Source organism: Pieris brassicae, chromosome 4 (genome assembly GCF_905147105.1).
Source record: "Pieris brassicae chromosome 4, ilPieBrab1.1, whole genome shotgun sequence".
In the NCBI taxonomy this organism is placed as follows: Eukaryota; Metazoa; Arthropoda; class Insecta; order Lepidoptera; family Pieridae; genus Pieris; species Pieris brassicae.
Window position 1 is genome coordinate 13,495,241 of NC_059668.1, and position 21,816 is coordinate 13,517,056.

Sequence of the window (21,816 nt, forward strand, 5' to 3'; positions counted from 1 at the left end):
GCCGTAGCAGTAATGTCGTAAAGTCGAAAACTAAATTTGTATGAAAATTTGTTGACACATTGTCATTTTCATACAATTTTAGTTTCAATGTTGCGTCAGTAACAGTACTTGACAGTTGTAAAATCGTATGAAGTGAAAACTGACAGATGTTACATGTGATCTTTTTAATTAGCCCTACTTTGGTATTTGTGATTTTTCTGATGTTATGTAGTTACTCACAGCTGTACCATTATGCAGACTTGTCAACAGTCAAACGTGTCTCGTCGCATCAGTGTCTTCACTCTTCGATATTCAGTTATATGGTGCACAGTACACGACGCTACGCTGCCAGTTGAATATTGAAACTTATCTTAAGTCACTTAAAAGTAGTAAATTTGACAGCCGATACTTTTAGATTTGACAGATGATGTGGCCTAACGACTTGTTCTTATAATTTTTTGGAATTTAAATTAATATTTATTTCTTATAATATCATGTCAAGATGATTGTGATAAAGACTATTATTTTTTCTATGTTTATTATAGTTTGCTATAGTAGATTGCCCGATAGAGTGTTTTGTGCAAATGAAGAATGTAATGGTGAGTTAAGACTAATTTTAGTTTTTTCCATATTTCATGCTTTATTCATACCTATTTATTGTTTTATTGCAATTTCTTGTAGTTTTTGTGTACCTTTATTGTATCCATAACAATATGTTTATTTTTTTACTTTTTACAGCACCAATATCCAAAGCCAAAACTCTTCTTAGTTATAGCAGTCCAGATTCTGATCTCTTATCATTCAAAGGAAACTCAGAAGCAATTATATCTATGAAATCAGCTGGAAAAAATTCTGATTTATGGTATGCCACTATTAATGGGAAGTCTGGTTTTGTTAATACTAGATTTTTAAGGGAGATTAAAGTTTACACAAAAAATTTAGTAGAGATGCCCGTTGAGGTCAAACCCATAAAATCTATAGTAAAACCTGATAAAGTACAACAACCCCATGAAGTGTTTGAAGGAACAACCATATACTCTCCAGAGCCTACTCTACCAGCTGATGCATCTAAAATACAAGAAATATCTCAAATAAGTGAAAACATCCCTGAATCTATGCACAACATTAACTTAGAAAGTATGTTAAAAGAAACTGGTTCTGAATCCTCCCCATTAGAGATGGTTATTGATTTATCTAATGATATGAACAAAGAAATTACAAGTGAGCAAGAAACACCAAATGATTCTTTAGAAAAAGTAGATGAAAGTAGAGCCTCTGAAATCCATTTCAATAGTAAGCAAGAGCCACTTGAGTCAATAATAAATCTAGAATCTGAAGAAGTTTCTGAAACTACAGAAAGTGCTATTAAGTCTCATGAAACTTTGGAATCACTTACACACCCTCCTCTACTTGAACAAAAGACTAGTGTCAAAGATGAACCTCTAATTGTCACTGAAACAGAACCAAATATTAGTGAACAGAATACATATCTTGTATCTAGTACAGATAAAAGTATCAAAGATAAACCTCTGCTTGTCACTGAAACAGAACCAAATATTAGTGAACAGAATGCATACCTTGTATCTAGTACAGATAAAAGTGTCGAAAATGAACCTCTGCTTGTCACCGAAACAGAACCAAATATTAGTGAACAGAAAGCATATTTTGTATCTAGTACGGATAAAAGTGTCAAGGATGAACCTCTGCTTGCCACCAAAACAGAACCAAATATTAGTGAACAGAAAGCATATCTTGTATCTAGTACAGATAAAAGTGTCAAGGATGAACCTCTGCTTGCCACCAAAACAGAACTCAATATTAGTGAACAGAAAGCATATCTTGTATCTAGTACAGATAAAAGTGTCAAGGATGAACCTCTGCTTGCCACCAAAACAGAACCAAATATTAGTGAACAGAAAGCAGATCTTGTATCTAGTACAGATAAAAGTGAAATTTTACAAGAAGTATCTAGTGAGAGCCCGTCCATTCAAGAAAATTTGGTATCTATTCATAATAATTTAATTCAACAAAATGTCTCTAATACACCAAAAAGTGATATTGCAACAGAAAATAATGGTACAAGCAGAATAGAAGATCACACAAGTATTCAAAATGAAAAGGCACAAACCATAGAGCTTGATAATTTTTCAGAAAGCAGTACTATATCTCCAAACAGTGAGGCAACAACTATATCACCAGAATTGGGGACAACTGTAGAGCCAACAATACCAGCCATAGTAACTGAATATACTAATACTATGGTGCATGAGTCTAAACCTCAAGCAATACCTGCGGCTGATATGAACTTACTTCTACAGGAATTGCAAAATATGGATACAACTACACTTAAAGTACCATATGTAGATGCAACATCTGAAGCAGCTATTAATAAAGAAGATGCTTTAGCAGAATCTGTTGCTACAGATAGATTACTTGAAATTCATACTGTATCAACAACCACAGAGCAATCACTAATAGAAACTCATTCAAACAGTGAACAATCAAGCAAATTAAATACAGAACCTAATAGTTCAGATGAAGTTTTGACAACAACTGTGACAGAAACATACATAAGCAGCTCAACAGAAAGTTTAATTGAAGAAATATTTACCTCTACAACAGAATCACCACCAGTTGAAAGTGAAAATGAAGGGTTCTTTTCTAATATGTATTCGACTATCGCAGATATCTTACCACTGTCTACGGAGGCCCCTCCTAAGGAAATATTTAATCCTGATCTAGTTGAGGCCCCAGATGGTGAATCAAGCTTTACCTTGACATCATATCTTTTTACTATGTTAAACTCAGTTATTGGAAGTAAGGAACAAAGTAATGCATTGTATCCTTCATCTGGTAAGTTGCAGTTTAAATGATTAATGTTTTATAAAAGATTTTATTTGGCTTAATGTTAATTTTTGTTTCTATAATTGGTTGTTGCAATGTTTAATGTGTACTTCTATTTTTATTATAAATAGTTCTTAACTGTATTTATTATTTTTAGGAGACACCTGTTTCTCTGAAGAATATTGTGATGGTGAAACATATGGTCAGCGCAATAGATTTATAACATTCATTCTGACTACAGCCACATCTGTGCTTCTTTTCACTTTGGGATATTACTACATTGATAATAAACGGCAAGACAGCAAATTTATTGGTACTATAAACAAATTACAGAGAGAATTGCTTTTTGCTACCAAGGTACATAGTTTTGATTTTTAATACTTAAATAAAAATTATACCAATATTACTGTTTTGTGTATAACATATACATAACAAGGTCAAGTCAGGAGTCAAGGTAAAAGAGCTGGGACACCTATATATATAAATAATTGACAAATCAAAAGCACTTGAGAAAACATACTTGTACCATATCTATTTACATAATATTCATGATAAGGATACCTGAGAAAATAATGTGACAATTACAATTCTATACTATTTCTCTATATCTAGTAATAGGGTTTAGCTTAATGATTATTTTGTTAGTTATTATTCTACAGTTTAAAAAAATATTCATAAAACAGAATGCTAGTCTACTAGTGCAGGTTCTGTAGTATTAACAATTATGCTGTTTTAAAAAATGCTAACAATTTATTAAGATTTTACCCTCAACAAATTATAATTGTATACTAATAATTTTTATATACTAATGGAAATTAATAGTCAAAATATCTAACTGGACTAGGTGGTGATTAAATTTCTAGGGCTTTCGGTCGAAACTAAAATATTTAGCAACGAAACCTTTGGGGATGTTTTCACATGCCATTGGATAAATATGTGGTTTGAATATGTATGTGATATTCATTGGTATTATATTTATCAGGAGTGTGAGATCCTTAAAGAGGAGCTTGGCACTACAAAAAACAAATTAAACTCGATCGAAGACAGTTCTTTTGGGAAAGACGACATGGTGCAATCATTAAAAGAAGAAATTGATGAGATGAAAGCACAAAACGATAGACTTCGAAAATCTTTAGATGATAATGAGAAGTTGTTGAGGGTGTCTGAAAATACTGCTGGCGAGCTGCAGAATACTTTGAGTGAAGTAGAGAACACTCTGAGTGAGCTGTGGGGAGAGAGAGCACAATCCGAGGAGCAAATTGCTGAATTGAATGGTGAATAGTTTTTTATTAAAACTTACTTTAAGACGAGTTAAAAATATATTTAAATATAAATATACCAATACCAGTGGTATGTGTGTGATTATATTTATTATTTTCAAAAGCCGTTCATTTTGTTTGTTATATTTTGTCTATAAAACTCGGGGAGATTAGAATGTTGAAAAATAATTATTTAATATGGCGTGTGTATATCTTTTTATTCAGAAGGTATTTGTTTATTTACAAAAATCTTAAATATTTGATGCCATTAAATTTCAGATAAAAGCATCAAAGGTAATCTTTATTGTCAGACTGAATGAAGATCACCTGATCAATTTACCATTACATATTTATTATTTTTATTGCTTTCAATTTGTACTACAATCGTTATTATTATTTAATATTTAAATTAAAATGTATAATAAATAACACAAGCAGTAATGTTTCTTAATTTTCCAGAGAGAATACAGGTATTTGAAGAGGAGCTAATATCTGTGACTCGGGATAGAGACAATTACCAACTGAAGTTTGCCTCAGCCGAGAGTGCGTTAGATGACTACAAGAAGCAAAAGAAACTTCTAGAAGATATCAATCATCAACTCATTGAAGCAAATAATACAATTGAATTGCACAAACATGAAATTGTTGCTTTGAAGGTATTCCTATCGTGATAAATAATTTTTCTTCAATTATTTTTTTAGCCCGATTATGTATCTAATAAATGTAGAGCAGTGTTGGCCCAGTGGCTTCAGCGTGCGACTCTCATCCCTGAGGTCATAGTTTCGATTCCCGGCTCTGCACCAATGGACTTTCTATGTGCTAAATGTTAAATGGAAAACAATAGCTGGAATAATGAAGGAAAGCATCGTGAGGAAACCGACTTGCATTTGACCCAAAAAAACCATGGCGTGTCTCAGGATCTCTGATCACCTATTACGTATAGATTGAAATAAAACAGGTACAGACATCTGAGGCCCAGACCTAAAAAGATTGTAGCGCCACTGAATTATTATTATTGTATTTAATAAACGTACTAAATGTCATAAATATGAACCCGAACCTGAAAACTAATTGCAAAAGCATTTTTGAATAAAAGTAGTTCGTTCAAAATCCTAGAGACTTTGAAAATATTAAGAAATTTGTATTATTTGCAGATAAACAATCTCAAGCATTTTCTACTATTGAAATATGTACTAGCTTATATTTGTGCCAGCAACCCGTAAACACTTTTTAACTATTAAAATTTTCAGGATGCATTGAAACAAGTAAAGGGCGGCGCTCAGTCTAACATTGACGTGGCATCTCTGATAGATCACACCGAAATCAAAGCAAAATTGTCTAAAGCACTTGAAGAAAGGGAGAGATACAAAACTCAATTTGAGGTAAAAATCTACAATATTCAAGCTTGTTATTGAATTTTCTTTTTCAGGATTCATTCTAGATTGTGTGTGTGATTTTTTTGAAGAGAAACTTCTTTATCGGCGGTGGAAAAAAATTACCGTCACATTTTTCCGTTAAGTGCCATATTTTTCTTGTACCTACCCTCCTACCATGGTTGATTCGAAGCCATTAATAACGAAAATATATAATAACGATAACAATGATAGTAATAATTCTAATACAATTAATGCAATTCTGTAATAATCTCAGTAGTAATAAGGCAAAATGAAATAATTGTATTATTTGTATTCGTGTGGATGATAATAAAAGGAGATCAATTTTTCGAAAAATGAGGTCATAAAGAAGTTTCACTTCTTTCGTTTTATTTATTTATTCATATAGGTAACACAATGTACACTTATAAACGTCAAAACCGTTTAAGTTAATATAGTTAAAAATCGAATGGAATACTCAATTATTGTGGTTCAGATATCTAGACTTCGAATCACCTAAGAAGGACAATGCCAAAAAATAACCCTATCCGGCATTGCCCTTCAGGAACGACTTTAATTTTGCGTATTCGTTATGTATTAAGACATATTAGTTCGTTTCTCGTTACTTTCAATTGATACGGACGACTTAATAATGTTATTAGCTTCATGCTTGTTACGTATGAAGTGTATTTATGTATCGTAAAAACATAAATGGAGTGTTCTGATTTCTCAGCCAGACACACGCTGCGTGATTTTCACTCGTTTTACATTAAAACATTTAAAACATCAATGGCGCTACAACCTTTTTAGGTTTGGGCCTCAGGTTTATGTATCTGTTTTATGTTCTGTTAATCGAATAGGCAAGTAGGTGATCATCCTTCTGACGCACGCCGTTACTTTTTTGGGTCTAAGACAAACCCGTTTCCTCACGATGTTTTCCTTCACCGTTCGAGCTAATGTTAAATGCGCACATAGAAAGAAAATTCATTAGTGCACAGCCGGGGATCGAACCTACGAACTCAGGGATGAGAGTCGCATGCTAAAGCCACTAGGCCAATTACAACATATACATATGTATTAAAAATATATGACGGCCGTGGAATTTCCTATATACTAACTGATCTCGGCTGACATACATTTTCCATAAATCTTATGTTAGGGATAATGTAGGATTCTAATGGTGAAATCATTTTTGAAATTGGTTTTGTAGTTTTGGATTTTTTATGTTACAAACAAGGAAATTTTCCTGTATAATATTACGTAGTAAATAATTTAACTGTTTATTCTTAGGTATATTATAAGAGCGACTTATGGTCATTAAATAAAAAGTACGTACCAATTAAAAAGCCGGAGACGCATTCGCGAGCTCTCTGGCATTGTGTGTTCTTGGGCAGTTCTATTAAAAAAAATAAAAATATTATTTGCGATATTATTAAATATTTGTTTTGAACGTATTTCGTAAAAACTTCCGTTTAAAAGTCTTGGATATAAATCCGAATAAAATAATATATGTACATGTATGTATATCGCTTAGGAGGCAAATAAATTCTAAAAAACATGACAGTGGCCTAATTGATTATGTAAATACAAAGATTGATCTTTCAGGTGGAAGAGAAGGAAAGACGTTGTCTTGCAGATGAATTGAAGACCACACAAGATTCACTGAAGACAACAAGCCAGCAGGCCACCGAAGCTCTTACAAGACTGGATGTGCTCGGGAAGTACTTCCAAGAACGAGAGACTGAGTTGATGAAGTGAGAATTTTTCTAATTTTTATACAAATAAAATATGTGGTGTAACATGACAAGTTTCGAGTTCCTTATAGCTTTCGTGGTTATACTAATTTTGTTTTTTAATTATGTTTTTGTAAATAAAACAACAGAAGCCTTCGCGTACGGCCTTGAGCACGAGACATCACCGTCTTCTCCAAATCATCCGGCTCTCTGTGGCTCATCTGGAATTGTAAGACACCAAGTGGGACAGCCACGATTGGGATTCCCTTTCCTTTCGCTTTCCTTGCGGGGTCCAATCAAGCGCCTTGTACGAGCCAAGGCTGTACATTTTGCTCACTCGGGCTTTCTTAGTTTATAAGCGTGATGATCCCTATGTACGTGCCAAGGCTCGCACATTTTGCTCATTTACAAGCATGATGATTTCCTATGTTTGTACGTGCCATGGCTGTACATTTCGATCACTTATAAGCGTGACGATTTCCCAAATCGTCGGGAGTTACGTCCCGAGAGTATAGCCCGACGCAGGCACTCTCTTCTACATACAGTTATTCGTTCATAGCGATTAACTAAATCATGGTAGTTACACCCCGAGAGCATAGCCAGACGTAGGCACTCTCTTTGACTGTTAAATTGCATTCATTCGGTACATAGCAATTAGCACGTCATTATTTCGCTCATATTCTATTGTAAGGCGAAGACATTGAAGAATTGGAGTCGGTGCGAGATGCTTTAGTCATCTTCCACGTTTCACACCCATATAGCAACACAGATTTGACGTTGGATCCGAATGTTCGAACCTCCACGCGTCAGTATAATGTAGTAATAGTGACTGCGATACAGGCCAAAGTTGTACGGACGTTACTCGGGCCTTGTGGATAATAATTATTCGGCATGAGATTTAACAGTCTTTTTCAATTTCTCGTCTAGAGTTATATATCTCCAAAACTCGTAGACAAAAAGAAAATCTTACATCAGGCATTTTTAATTTTATATTCGATTTAGATCTTCTGTGAATAAGTCTTGAAAAATTTACAAAAAAAAACACATTTAAAACTTTTCTTATTATTTTGATATCATATATGACATAGGATGTGTGTTTATTTTTTAATCTTAATGCCAATATCTATGTTATGTATACAGTTATACATTTAATTCTGTATGATTTAAGAATTCTAAATAATATACTAATATTTTCAGGGAATTAAGCACAAAGGAATCTTTATGGTTAAGCAAACAAGGCGAGTCGGCCAGCACTGTGGAGAAAATTGAGTTGCTGCAACAAGAAGTTCATAGATTTAAGTAAGTGTACATAATACTAATTTCTATTAAAATAAATCAATTGGTTACTTATCTATAAGTTTAAAATTTAGTTATTAAGTCATATAATTATATCGTAAAGGAAAATATTGCCATTGCATACTGTTAGCGGATTTGTTCGGATGGATACTGACTTTCATCATCGAACGTCGAGGCAGAATACAATTTTCCATCCGTATCACCTCGACGTCCCTCGTTCCACAAGTGAGCGTTTTTTAAGACAGTTTTTGCTGCGCCCCACCACTATGTGGAACCACCTGCCCACTGAAGTATTTCCGAACTAAGTCGACTTGGGTCATTTAAAAAAAGAGCGTACTAATTCTTAAAAGACCGGCATCGCACTTGCGAGCCTTCTTCCAATGTAAATGTCCATAGGCGGGAATATTTCTTCAACAACAGATTAGTCTGTTGCCCAGTTTCCCCCTGTTAAAAAAATCTCCATGTAATGTGTCTGTTATATATCTTTTTTTAATAAATAAAATATGCATTAAATCCTGAACGACTTCCAGGGAGAAATGCGACACATTAACCCTGGAATTAGCCGAACAAGAGTCAGCTCGTCGCACCGCTATCAGCGAGATGGAGACTCGGGCCCACTCCGCCTGGCTCGAGGCTCGTCAGGCCAAGAGGGAGGCGGATGCTGCCAAAGATGAAGCGGCGGCCCTGAGAAGGAAGCTGGCCGCCATGCATCAGGCTGACGGTGCTGCCTCTCCCAATAGAGGTAATTTTATTATGTATACAATATTTGTGGCTAGTGGCTATTTGCGTGTTGTTCCCACGAGAATGTAAGTGCGTGCTCCTATTTCACCATGCCTCCTGCTGATGTCATGTGGAACATGGTGCTATGGTTGCAGCTCCTTACAAACGTTGTGTAATACAAAAAAAAAACTTTGCGATTGAAAACAGTGGCGGAGAGTTTTTTGCCAGTTCTTCTCTTCCGTTCTACGGCCTTGATTTGAGAACTGGCAGTAAATGTAAAATTAGAAGCATTTAATGTTCTTTTTTATTGACGTTCATAAGTGTACATTGTTTTACCTATATGAATAAATGATTTTTGACTTTGACTTTGACAAAATTTTAAAACCCTTTTATATGTTCATTAGTGACTATAGAACGTTGTATACGTTTTCTTAATAATAATAATTCTTATTTTTAATTCATATTGGCTCCACAAGTTGAAATTAAACATTCATAGTACTCGATCAAAATCAGTCCCCGACAACATTAAAATCCATGTTAAAGTATAAGGAGAAAACGGACGATGCTGTCATCTTCGATTTGATTATTTTGTCAGCGTTTTGGGGCCCGTGGTAATCACGTGACTCGCACTGGATAAAACTTAATATTTTAAATCAAAACAAAAATTAAAATTATGTAAAATAATTATAAGTTTACAACTTAGTACATAACTACAATCCGGTAAAAAAAGTGTTTTCTTTAGAAGTGCTACTTTTCAAAGACGGTTTATTCTTTGGAAAGTTAATTTTATTATTTTTCGATAAGTAAACCCTTTTAGATGCACGAACGAGACGTTAAAACGTAATGTTATATATATATATATATGTTTTGTATGGAAATCTCTTAAAAGTTTAGGAATTAGAAATGTTGTTTAATGGCGTTACCGAACGAAATGTACGATAATTGTCTTCAGGGGTAGCATCTCCTCTGGAAGCGGTGGATGGTCTACCTCCAGCTCTGCCGCTGGCCTTCCTGCCGCCCCCTTTGCTGCCGCCATTGCCACGTCCGCCGCCGCTGGGACGACTGCCTTCACCCCACGGCCCAAGGTACACCACTTTTCAGCCAGGCTACCACATGACTTCTGTTTCATAAGTATTTCGATTATAGAAGCTTGTTGTAAAAAGCATAAAAAAGGTGAATGTGGAAACAAAAAAAATAAAAAAAAATCGAATAACGACTGCAAGTTCTTGTTATAAGATCCCAAATTTGCGACTCCTGTGGTAATACGTACCATTGAAAGCACTGCATTGTAATTTGTTAAAAAGCTTAATATTGGAACGCTTGGACGCTACAAAGTATCGGGTGAAATTAAGATTGCTAATGTAATTATGAAGTAAAAAGGCCGGCTACGCACTTGCGAGCCTTCTGACTATGTGAGTGTCCATGTGCGGCAATATCACTTAACTTCAGGATAGCCTCGTACCCATTATTACATTAAAAAAATATCCTATATTCTAGTACCTACAATAATGATTACATTATGTTTATCTTATAATATTAGTACACGATCTCCGACGGTATCCTGCTCCAAATTCTTCCATTTGAGAGACAAATCTTCCCAGGTTTCTGGGACGCTTACGAATTTCACTTATTACAACGCTATTCTGATTATTGAAATGAAATATTATATAATTAAAGATACAGCGAAAGGCGGTACTCGCCCGATAGGCGGTACTCACCAGAGAGCCGGTACTCACCCGAAAGCAGATACTCACCTGAAACTGTCCGGTATTCACCATCGAGACGATATTCGCCCAGGTCTCGCCGGTCTCCATACTCACCCCGGTCGAGGCGGCGATCGGTTGAGAGGTGAGTTGTATGTATATCGAGTTGTCTTATATATCGGTTTATTTTGAGTATTGTTCGAGTTCAAGACAGTAAATTACATGTATTAATAAAAATTATTAGAAAATTAAGGATCTTTGATATTAAATAATATGTAAACATATGCTTAGCGCTACCAATGTCAAGCCTGACCTACTACTAGACTACCTACTGATCCTCATTGAAAATTCTTTTTTTTTTTTAACCGACTTTTATAACAAAGGAAGAAGCAGTGTTGGCCTAGTGGATTCAACATGCGACTCTCATCCCTGAGTTCGTAGGTTCGATCCCGGCTGTGCACCAATGGCTTTTCCTTCTATGAGCGCATTTAACATTAGCTCGAACGGTGATAGAAAACATCGTGAGGAAAGCGGTTTGCCTTAGACCCAAAAAGTCGACGGCGTGCGTCAGGCATAGATCACATTATGAAACCGATACAGAAATCTGAGGCCCAGACCTAAAACCTTCATTTATTTTTAAATAACAAAGGATGTCTTCAATACTTGTATGGATTGTATGATGCGAATAAAATTATATTACATGGTTGTAGATACGAAAGTGGGCGTGGCTCCAGAGGTCGCAATGGTCCAGCGGACACCGAGACGGAATACAACTCGGACAGTCCCACTAGAAGACCTAGGCGGCGATACACTTCGCGCTCAGGTATTTTACATTTCTAGTATTTTTATGTTTAAAGATATAACGTAAAGGTATAATAAATTATTAATAACTATCGTATGAAACGGAAAGACTAGTTTACGCTTGGTCACGTGATCATTCCCATACAAATGTATTTTCGATAAAGTGAGATCGAGATCTGGAGGGATCTTGGAGAATTTTTCGAGATTGATTCCGAATCGTAACATCGTCGAGATTTTGAAGGATTCACAAGATTAAGTGGCTGACACTGCACAAGATTAATACCAGAAAGTTATCTTCGATGAATAAGCGTATCTCTGAGCGTCGAATTAATGCCTCCGCAGCGGCAAATTACATATATCAAACAATTATAAATTACGCATAAGAAAAAATTATACTAATCAGACATCTTCATTACATTCTTTTTCGAATACCGCAGTACATTTATTTGCCTAGCAAATAAATTAAAAATTAAATCAATAGATTATATCCCTTTAGACCCTTTTAAATGCATTCTCAAAATAAATTGCCAGATTCAACTAATGAAAAAGAGTTGAATTTTCAATCTTCTGCTAAATAAAAAACGCCACCTTTAGAGAAATTAGAAGCGACACTGAGAGCAGTTAAAATCCTTTAGGTGTTTTTGCAAGATTAGGTAGCTTATCAGTCACTCGTAAAAAAAATGATCAATCTATAGTGGGGATACCAAAGGGATATTTTTTTAAATTTGTATATAATAGTTGCTAGTGACTGACATAAGTTACCGCTTAACAGAATAGTTTCTCGATACACTGCTTAAGAAGTTATTTCCATAATTAGTCCTAAATATCTAGGATCTATAAATAGAAGAAATTCTGGAAATATTCCTTTTTCACCACTGCGAAAGCTTGTATTAAAATAAGTAATAAATATAGTATTGTCTTTTATTAACATAACTTTTACACATTTAAAGAAAAATAGTTTTTAACGGCTTGAAACTATTTATTATTATAAACTTATTGAGTTTGCAGATACAGATAATATAAATTTCTCTACAGCTGTGATACTTTTAGACATTCAACACCTTTTGTCTTCAGTCACCGTAAGCGTCGGGTAAAATTCAAAATTATGTAAAATAATTATAAGTTTATAATAATACATAGCTTTTTCAATTCCTTAAAAGAAGTATTTTCTTTAAGTAATGAATATGTTTTGTGATTTTATAAATAATAGGAACAGTCATACAGATCTTTCAGAGATTTCATTTCACGCCTGTTGTAAAGTGATTATATTGAATCGTAAGAATCTAATCGTCAAGATTTTGAAGGATTCACAAGATTAAGTGGCTGACACTGCACAAGATTAATACCAGAAAGTTATCTTCGATGAATAAGCGTATCTCTGAGTGTCGAATTAATGCCTCCGCATCGGCAAATTATTACATATATCAAACAATTATAACTTACGCATAAGAAAAAATTATACTAATCAGACATCTTTGTGATTTTATATCTTTCTTCATCTTGGCATCTTTGTAAGTTATATCACCGTGACCACGCACGCTGTAAAGCATGCGAAACCTCGGAAAAATTTAAATTTAAAATTATGTAAGTAAATAATTATAAGTTTATAAAAAAAAACATAGCTTCAATCCGTTTAAAAAGTGTTTTCTTAATGTGTAAAAGCCATGTTAACATAAGACAATACTAAGTTATATCATAAATAACTGGAATGACTCGAGTCTTTAGACGTCTTGTGTTAGCTATGAATATTGAATTCCAATTGATATAATTAGTGAAAATAAATCTAAAACATAGAGTTTATTTTTGAAATGCTCTTATAACGATATTTGCAGCGCGTATTCTGTCTAATTGCTGACTACTATTTTAGCTGTATGTAAAATTTTCTAAGCTTTTGATTAATATTTTTTTCGAAATCAAAATTCATAGTTAAGACAGGACAACGTCTGCCGAGTCCGCTAGTTGAATAATAAAAATTATCTTAAAATGTCTTAATGAGAAGATTATTACTAGAGACTAAGATGATTATTAGAAACTATGAAATTGAATAAATACAATTATAAAGAATGCATTGTCCTCGCGCAATTTTTAAAGTAATTATCATAAAAACGTAATTTGTGATAATTAAACACTTACATTCGCTTAGACATGGCTTGATAAGCTAGCTCTGTGTCGCAATCTCGAAATTGCAAAATGAAACAATAAATCAAAACATGTAAACAATTGCTTTAGTAATTGTAATGCGGCAATTATAAAAACCCGAAACACGTTCAACTCGATTTGCTAAACGTCTTTAAAAAACTTTCTATTAAACACGATAAGTGTTACCAACAGTGTAATTAATTATTTTGTTTTTAATATAACTGATCAAGCGGGATTTATAATATCCTGTAGTTGAGAGGTCTAGATATTATATAAATATTATTAATTGTATTCGTTTTTACAACAAACTCCCAAACGAAATTATAGAATTATCACTGTATAAATTCAAAACTCTCGTTAAGCGTAAATTAATGAATAAAGATTTTTATAAATTTGACGAATATTTAATTGATTAGGATCATTTAAATATTGGTCCAATGTCTTTGGGATTGATTTGCTTCAGTTCAGTGAAGGAAAACAGCGTGAGGAAACCAGTTTGTCTCAGGCCCAAAAAGTCGACTGCATGGGCGTCAGGCACAGGCGGCTGATTACCTACTTGCCTATTACCTTAACGCATGAATATGACCTTATACAAAGCAAATTAGACGAACTACGTTCCCCAATTCCCCCAAACCGACTTTTGGACTAATAACAGCTTTTAGACATTTTCTATGGGCTGTCAAATGCCACAATTATTAGTATGAAACATATGGCCCATATTTCCAGCTACGTCCAGTCTTGTAAAAATAGCAAAACTTTATAGAGAAAGAATGGGTTGGCTGACGCTTCGTATTTTAAATACAATTCTTAGTTTTATCTGTGGAAAAGAACATGCCAAATGCATACTATAAAACAATCGAATCGTATTTTAATAGGGAAAGGACTTTACGCTACTACTTTTGGAAAAAATATTATTCTATTAATGATTATTTGAGTGACACATTATAATTAATTTGTTAATGTAATAACAGCAGTGTTGGCCTAGTGGCTTCAGCATGCGACTCTCATCCCTGAGGCCGTAGGTTCTATCCCCTGCTGTGCAGGAATGGTCTTCCTTTCTATGTGCGCATTTAATATTATATGTTCGAAAGGTGAAGGAAAACATCGTGAGGAAACCGTCTCTTAGACAGAAAAACTCGACGGCGTGCGTCAGGCACACAAGGCTGATCACGTTCTTGCCTATTCGATTAACAAATGATCATTTAACAGATACAATCTGAGGCCTAGACCTAAAAAGGTCGTAGCGTCATTGATTTATTTTATTTTTAATAAGAAAAAATAAGAATTGACGATAATATCATCATCATATGATGTGTAATGTAAATATGTAACTTCTATCTAAAATTCTACCTTTTAAGACAAATTTGCACGTCATTATGTGTCAGAATATATTACTTCAGATTGTATATTTTTGTACCATATACCTGCAAATAAAATATGATTACTAGACTTCTAACAAATGCCAACAACGGAACCCGAGCGTCGATCTTTCCTAACTGTATTTCACTCACAAACAAAAACTCATAAAAACCTTAATAATGTGCATAACTTGAATGCGATTACAAAAAGAACTAGTAAGGTGAAAAAAACGTTTTAAGGAGTAATATAATTTGAATAATGTATGCTATGTCAATCATAATTAACTTAACACATTTTTTCGTATATAATTCATATTTGTGTATATGCTACTAATAATATTAGATTTTATATATCTATATGCAATAGAAATTTACGATTATATAATGTAGTACTAAGAAATCGAATCAAAATATAATTTATCTATAATATTAAAAAAAAATATTCCAAATATACATAAACATTTTCGGTTAGACTAAGCGCGAAAAACAAAAGTAACCTGTGTCACCGTTAAATTAAATTCCTTGTCGCGTCATGTTTCTAAAGTTTAGTGCGTTCAATAAGGGTGACAGTGAAAAACTTTTTTGAAATGGAAGCGTCATTTGTTTTGTGTGCAAATCATACTTAGAAGAAAAAAAAACTAAAAGAATACTAGGTACACCAAACCCCATTTGGAGTCACAAGCTACTAAGTTGAAGGTTCTACACTATGTTATCTTCCCATGCTTTAATTTTAAAATTAATGTCAGAGTTGTCTGTCCACATTTTTATTATTGAGTGCTGTCTCTTCCACTTGTCAATATTAATGTCATTATCAAAATCGTGTTTTTGTCACACGTGCGCGTACTGCTATGAAAACTGCGGTGGAAGTTTCGTCTTGGTATTGTTCGGTCGGCGTACTTAAATGTCACCCAGTTGTCACGTCGTAACATCTCCATACATATCCACAGACTTGTTATGGGTGAGGAAACAGTCACCCGTGCGTAGCTCTTTGGGTGATTAATTTTGAGATAATGTTTCGGAGACAAAATGCAAATTTGTCTAATGGTCATTGATATATGGAAAATCTCTAATATTACTACGAAATTTCTATATCAACTTGAGGGTAAAGGAAAACAAACCACCCACACGTTTGGCCCAATAACATGGACTAGAATATTAATTAGAAATCGTGATTAATGTTAAGAAAAGTGTATATTATATTTTAGAATCTGGTACGTTTAACGTGTGGAAATTTTTATACATCACACGTCTTCATCACATCACGGTCTTAATAGTGAAATATTAAGTGTTTTAGTTATGGTGACAGTTATGTTATTTTAATGAATGGATTTACACTTCAAGTAATAAACTGTGTTTTATATAACATAGGAAACATATGTAAGATATTCGTGAGTACATTCAGATCAAAAAAATTAAATAGAAAACAACAAATAATCATGTTTCAAAAAAAAAACTACAAAAATGTATTGATTACAACAAAGATATCGTCCTACCCTCATCTAGCATTATTAATTTGTACAATAATATAGACTCAGGAAAATTTTATTCTCTAGACGACGCCATCAACTGGATGAATTCAAATAATCTACAAATAAACATGACCAAAACTATCATAATCCGTTTTCAGACCTACAACCCAAAAACACAAATAGACGTACAATACAAAAACACTAAACTAGAAATAATGAATGAGTGTGTATTTATACCTATAACGCTAGGTCAATTTTGTAGTTGGAAAGCACACATTGAAATGTTACAGAACAAAATAGACAGTTTCGTTTTTGAGTTAAAACGACTAAGGGCAAAAGTTTACCATGATATGGTATTGGCTGCTTATCATGCATGTTTCGTCTATTATTAGATATGGAATTATAGTTTGGGGAAATTCAGTCGAAGTAGATAGGTTATTTAAAGCACAAAAGAAATGTATTAGAGCAATTTGTGGAGCAAACTGTATTGTTAGGTGCGTAGTTACGCACCTAACAAACTATAACTTTATTTAAGAAGCTCAAAATTTTATCTCTTCCCTGTATTTATATTGATCGATTGAATTGACCGATTCATATGACTAGTAATATAAAATGTAAAACTCCTTTAAAGACAAATTTGCGCGCCATTATGTGTGGCAGCTTTTTGTACCATATTCTTGCAGTAAATTATGATTATTATTATTAAATCAATTGATTCGTGATTCGTAGAATATTATGATTGTGTAAAAAGAATAATAAACATAATGTTTAGTACGTAAGGATATTAATTACGTTGCTAATATTAATTAGAATAAAAACAATTGAACGAAGATAATGAACACGCGCTCTATTAATTTTAAACAAGTGTTTTCACGGTTTTTTGTGATTTAATTCAATTTAATCATGTGTGTCGTGGATTTGTATTTCTAAATATGAAATGCCGTATAAAGTCAGTTAATTGTTTACTATTATAAGGCGCTATTACAAAAGGAAATTATTTTTGTGTTTCTTTTGAACAAACTCGAAAACGACTGTATCTAGCCAAATAACTATTAGTATCTTATAAATTAAAAAAATAACTCAGATGATGCTTATTTTTATTATTATTTTTTTCTATTATAGTATGGTTAGATCATCTTATTAAGTTAAAAACTCTCCATATGCTTGGTTTGTATACCGGGATATTAATAGGGACAACGAGATCTCTGTGTCAGAAAAAGATCTGGCCGGCCACGTAGTGTGTGCACGAAAAAAGTGGTCAAAGCAGTAAGGGAAAGAATTCGAAGAAAACCTGTCCGAATGCAAAAGATTTTGTCTTGGGAGTTGAAGATAACACCTAGAACCATGTCGCGTATTTTTATATTAAAAGATGCTTTATAGAATATAAGAGACGTGCTAGTCATTTCTTAACTGATATTTAAAACAGGAATAGGGTGGTAAAACCGTAACAACTACTAAAGCGGTACGCAAAGGGAGGTAACAAATTACATTTTTATAATTGACATTTTAATAAAAAATGTGACCGTATTTATGCTCAAAGTTCTAAGGAAGCTTTCCAATTATTCGATAGAGTGCAACGTGGACACTATCCGACTTCAGTGATGGTTTGGTGGGTTATTAGCTATGAAGGAGTGACTGAGGCATACTTTTATGAAAAAGGTATCAAAATAGGCACAAGTGTATCAAGATACCATTCTTGAGAAGGTAGTGAAGCCCCTTAACAACACCATGTTCAATAACCAAGAATGATCATTCGAGCAAGACTCGGCTCCGGGTCATAAAGCTCGGTCTACGCAGTCTTTTGGTTGGATACGAACGTTTCGGACTTCATCAGAGCTGAAGACTGACCGTCGTCTGGTCCCGATCTTAATCTGCTGGATTATGATTTATGATCAGCTTTAGAGAGTACCGCTTGCTCTAAACGCCATGTTAATTTGGATTCCCTAACACAATCGGTACAATTGGCAGTGAATAATTTTCCTATGGAAAGAGTGCGTGCTTCTATTGATGTCTGGCTTCAACGTTTAAAGGACTGTATTGCAGCCAATGAATACCACTTTGAATAAGTTTTTTTTTATATTTTAAATTGTTTTATACTTATGTATAAAATAATACACTGTAAAAGTAATACTAGAAAAAAAAAGTTTTACTTTGTTTCAGTATTTATGGCTTGACTATCTATGTATATTAACTATGGGACTTCAAAAAATTCGTTTATAATTATTTAACCATAATTTACTAACATATTTTTAAACTAAATGTCTTACAATGGTATGATATTGCGAAATTTTAGATGTTTATTAATAATTCCCACCCGTAACGGGTCTAAAGACGGAGCCCTCGATGAGTGAGGTTCAGCGCGAAACTTTGAAAATCCAATACATTTTTGACATATAGGGGTCGTACTAAGCGCCAATCTTCTGAGTCTCACACTACCTGCGTAGACATAATTGCTGGGAATAGATCATGAACATACGCAAGTGGCAAAATCGAGAATCACGGTTATCTACAGGCGAAGGGAAACTTCTTTAGGCGCATGAGGGTAATTTTTTTACGGATGAAACTTCACGAAGATGTTCAGCGTTTTTGTCCCAAGACAGAGAACGATTGAGACCGATTAAGAAAGTGAGAAAGGGAGATCGAGAAAAAATATTCTCTATTCAAACTCAAACTCAAAATAACTCTATTCATATAGGTAAACAAGTACACTTATGAACGTCAAAAAGAAGTTAAATTAATTGTAAATTTACATTTACTACGAGTTCGCAAGTCAAGCGCGTAGAGCGGGCAAGAAACTCTGCGCCACTCTGTTTAATCGCCAAATATTGAGTTATACAAACTGTTTGAACTGGAGCAAATCAATCCCAACGATTAGGAGCATTTAAGTATTCGTCAAAATTATGAAAAGCTTTATGGATTAATTTACGTTTAACGAGGGCTTTGTATTTATTTAGTGATAATTCTCTAATTTCGTTTGGAAGTTTGTTGTAAAAACGAATACAATTAATAATATTTATATAATATCTAGACCTCTCAACAGGATATTACAAATCCCGCTTGATCAGTTATATTAAAAACAAAATAATTAATAAGTGTGTTGTAAAAACTAACAATTTCCATATAAGGAGTGGTTTATCTTCTGGAGCCGGTTTGGTGTTACACTCAAATTAGTTCTGTTTCGAGTATTATACTGGTGAAAGTCACCATTCGTTTTAAAATCGTTTATATTTTTTCGTTTTTCTACATACAATATTTGTTTAGTAGTTACATATTGGAACTATAGATGGCAATTCTGTCGCATAACCTCTTGTGTAGTTAACGTAGAATTTTTATTTATTTATATTATCATTAGCACGTATACAGTGTGAATATAGATATACAAATACATGGAGTGATCATATACTGGTACATGATCATCTACTGGGGCTTTCACCTTCAATTAATTTACAAAGAAGTTTCACTTCTGACATGTGTACTTTGCACGCACTCACTATTTTTCTCCTATACGTAAAAATAAGGTTGTCGACAGATGGGGGCCGCTGCTCCGCCTCCCCTATAGAGTCGAATTCAAATAATTAATTTGTCAAGATTTGTTTTAATTCTTAATACTATGTTTACATGATTTTTTCACGCTAACGTTTCTCTTTCCACTCCTCCGTACCTGATCCCACTATGACAACCGATGTGCAACGCCCTTGGCTCTATGTGATCCCATTTAAAATGTATTATTTATTTTGTTTCAGGTGCTAGTTCAGTTTCGGGTTGTTCCTCGGAGTCAGAAAAGTGAATATTTATCGAAGCCAAATTAATTTATTGGTAAGGGTTTTTGCAGCTCGATGGCAACAACGATTGTATGGTATCTCCACTAGTGTACACGATGTAGTTTTAAATTTATGACCAGCACTAAACTTCATGGCTTTTATTTCGTTAAAGATACGGTACAGCAGGCTTACCTCGCAACCTTAATAGTGATAAATTCAGCGTCATCAGCTGGATTCTGAATGAGATAAACAATCACTTTCGACGGTACTTTTAAAGAGTAACCACATCATTTAATATTACTTGGTTTCGGGTGAGAAATGGGGTGCATCCATATAATATCATAAGTGGGTGAGTCTATTGAAAACACATATGCAGTTAGTAGGTACGTGATGACAACTGCATATAATTTTGTCCAGTCAATAGTATGCCAGACACTATTTTATTACTTATACAAACTCATGTACCAGTGAATTCAAACATCTTCGGTAGATACAAGATATATTTAAGATCTTTATTCGTCACTAGATGGCGCTTTTAACAAATATCTTTTCACCATCTCGATAAAGGCCTTGCAGTTTACTGCCTATAATTATAACATTTTATAAACGCGAGACGAAACCATACGTGCCTCACCAATTCATAAAACCTTGAAGTTATTCTTTTGCTAATGTACATAGAATTTATTTATGATCCTAATTTGTCGACGAAGTTGGATATGTCCAAGTAACAATGTATTTTTGTTTGTTATCAGAAATTACGTTTCGGGGCATAAGTTATCAGCACACTGTATAATGGAATTTTAAATACACACATGCCAGCCAACTTTGTTTATTAAATTTGTCTGGTAAGAATTTAAATCAAATATTAGTTTTTTTTTTCGTTGACGTATATTTTATGGTCCCTTTGGTTGTAACAAGTAACATTGTCTCGTACTTGAGGCGGCGATAGAGGACGCTTTACACTTATGTACCTATTTCACTAGTCCTTGCAAGACTTACATAAAACCTTTTATTTATCTTATAATTCCACCGTTAATATTATTTGCATAATTTGCGGAACTTCTTATCTTTCCGAGTCACATTTACAGCAATTTTCCAACAAATTTGTTGAGAAGAAATGTGCCGATCACTTTACATTATATTTTATAATAATGTTATAGTCTTGTTTCTAACTACGTACGCTTATTTATGAGCGAATACGTCTCCAAACGCAAAATTCCCCTTCCAAGTGCGTAGGCATTTTAGTACTTACGAACCTTCCTCTGTCATTGACATGCCCTTTAATTTATTTTTAAATTGTTTTATTAGGAAATAATGTACATTGTATTAGTAATTAAATAAATTTTTATTATCAAAAACTTTATTTGTTTTTAAATTGTTT

General features: G+C 33.6%; 1 protein-coding gene across 2 annotated transcripts; it reads left to right on the forward strand.

Moving 5' to 3' along the window:
* Positions 1-266: 266 nt before the first annotated feature.
* On the forward strand, positions 267-21,796 carry LOC123708312 (transport and Golgi organization protein 1). Of its 2 annotated transcripts, XM_045658981.1 has the most exons (14): positions 267-578; positions 718-2,832; positions 2,981-3,180; positions 3,806-4,097; positions 4,542-4,738; positions 5,333-5,464; positions 7,061-7,209; positions 8,386-8,487; positions 9,015-9,226; positions 10,157-10,289; positions 10,882-11,052; positions 11,618-11,730; positions 20,418-20,490; positions 21,188-21,796. In XM_045658981.1, exons 1-13 carry the CDS (start codon positions 482-484, stop codon positions 20,459-20,461), a joined length of 3,957 nt encoding a protein of 1,318 aa, XP_045514937.1. In that variant the 5' UTR covers positions 267-481; the 3' UTR covers positions 20,462-20,490; positions 21,188-21,796. The 2 variants fall into 2 exon arrangements, with proteins under 2 accessions (XP_045514937.1, XP_045514936.1); XM_045658980.1 differs by having other exon boundaries at positions 20,418-21,796.
* The last annotated feature ends 20 nt before the right edge of the window (positions 21,797-21,816 follow it).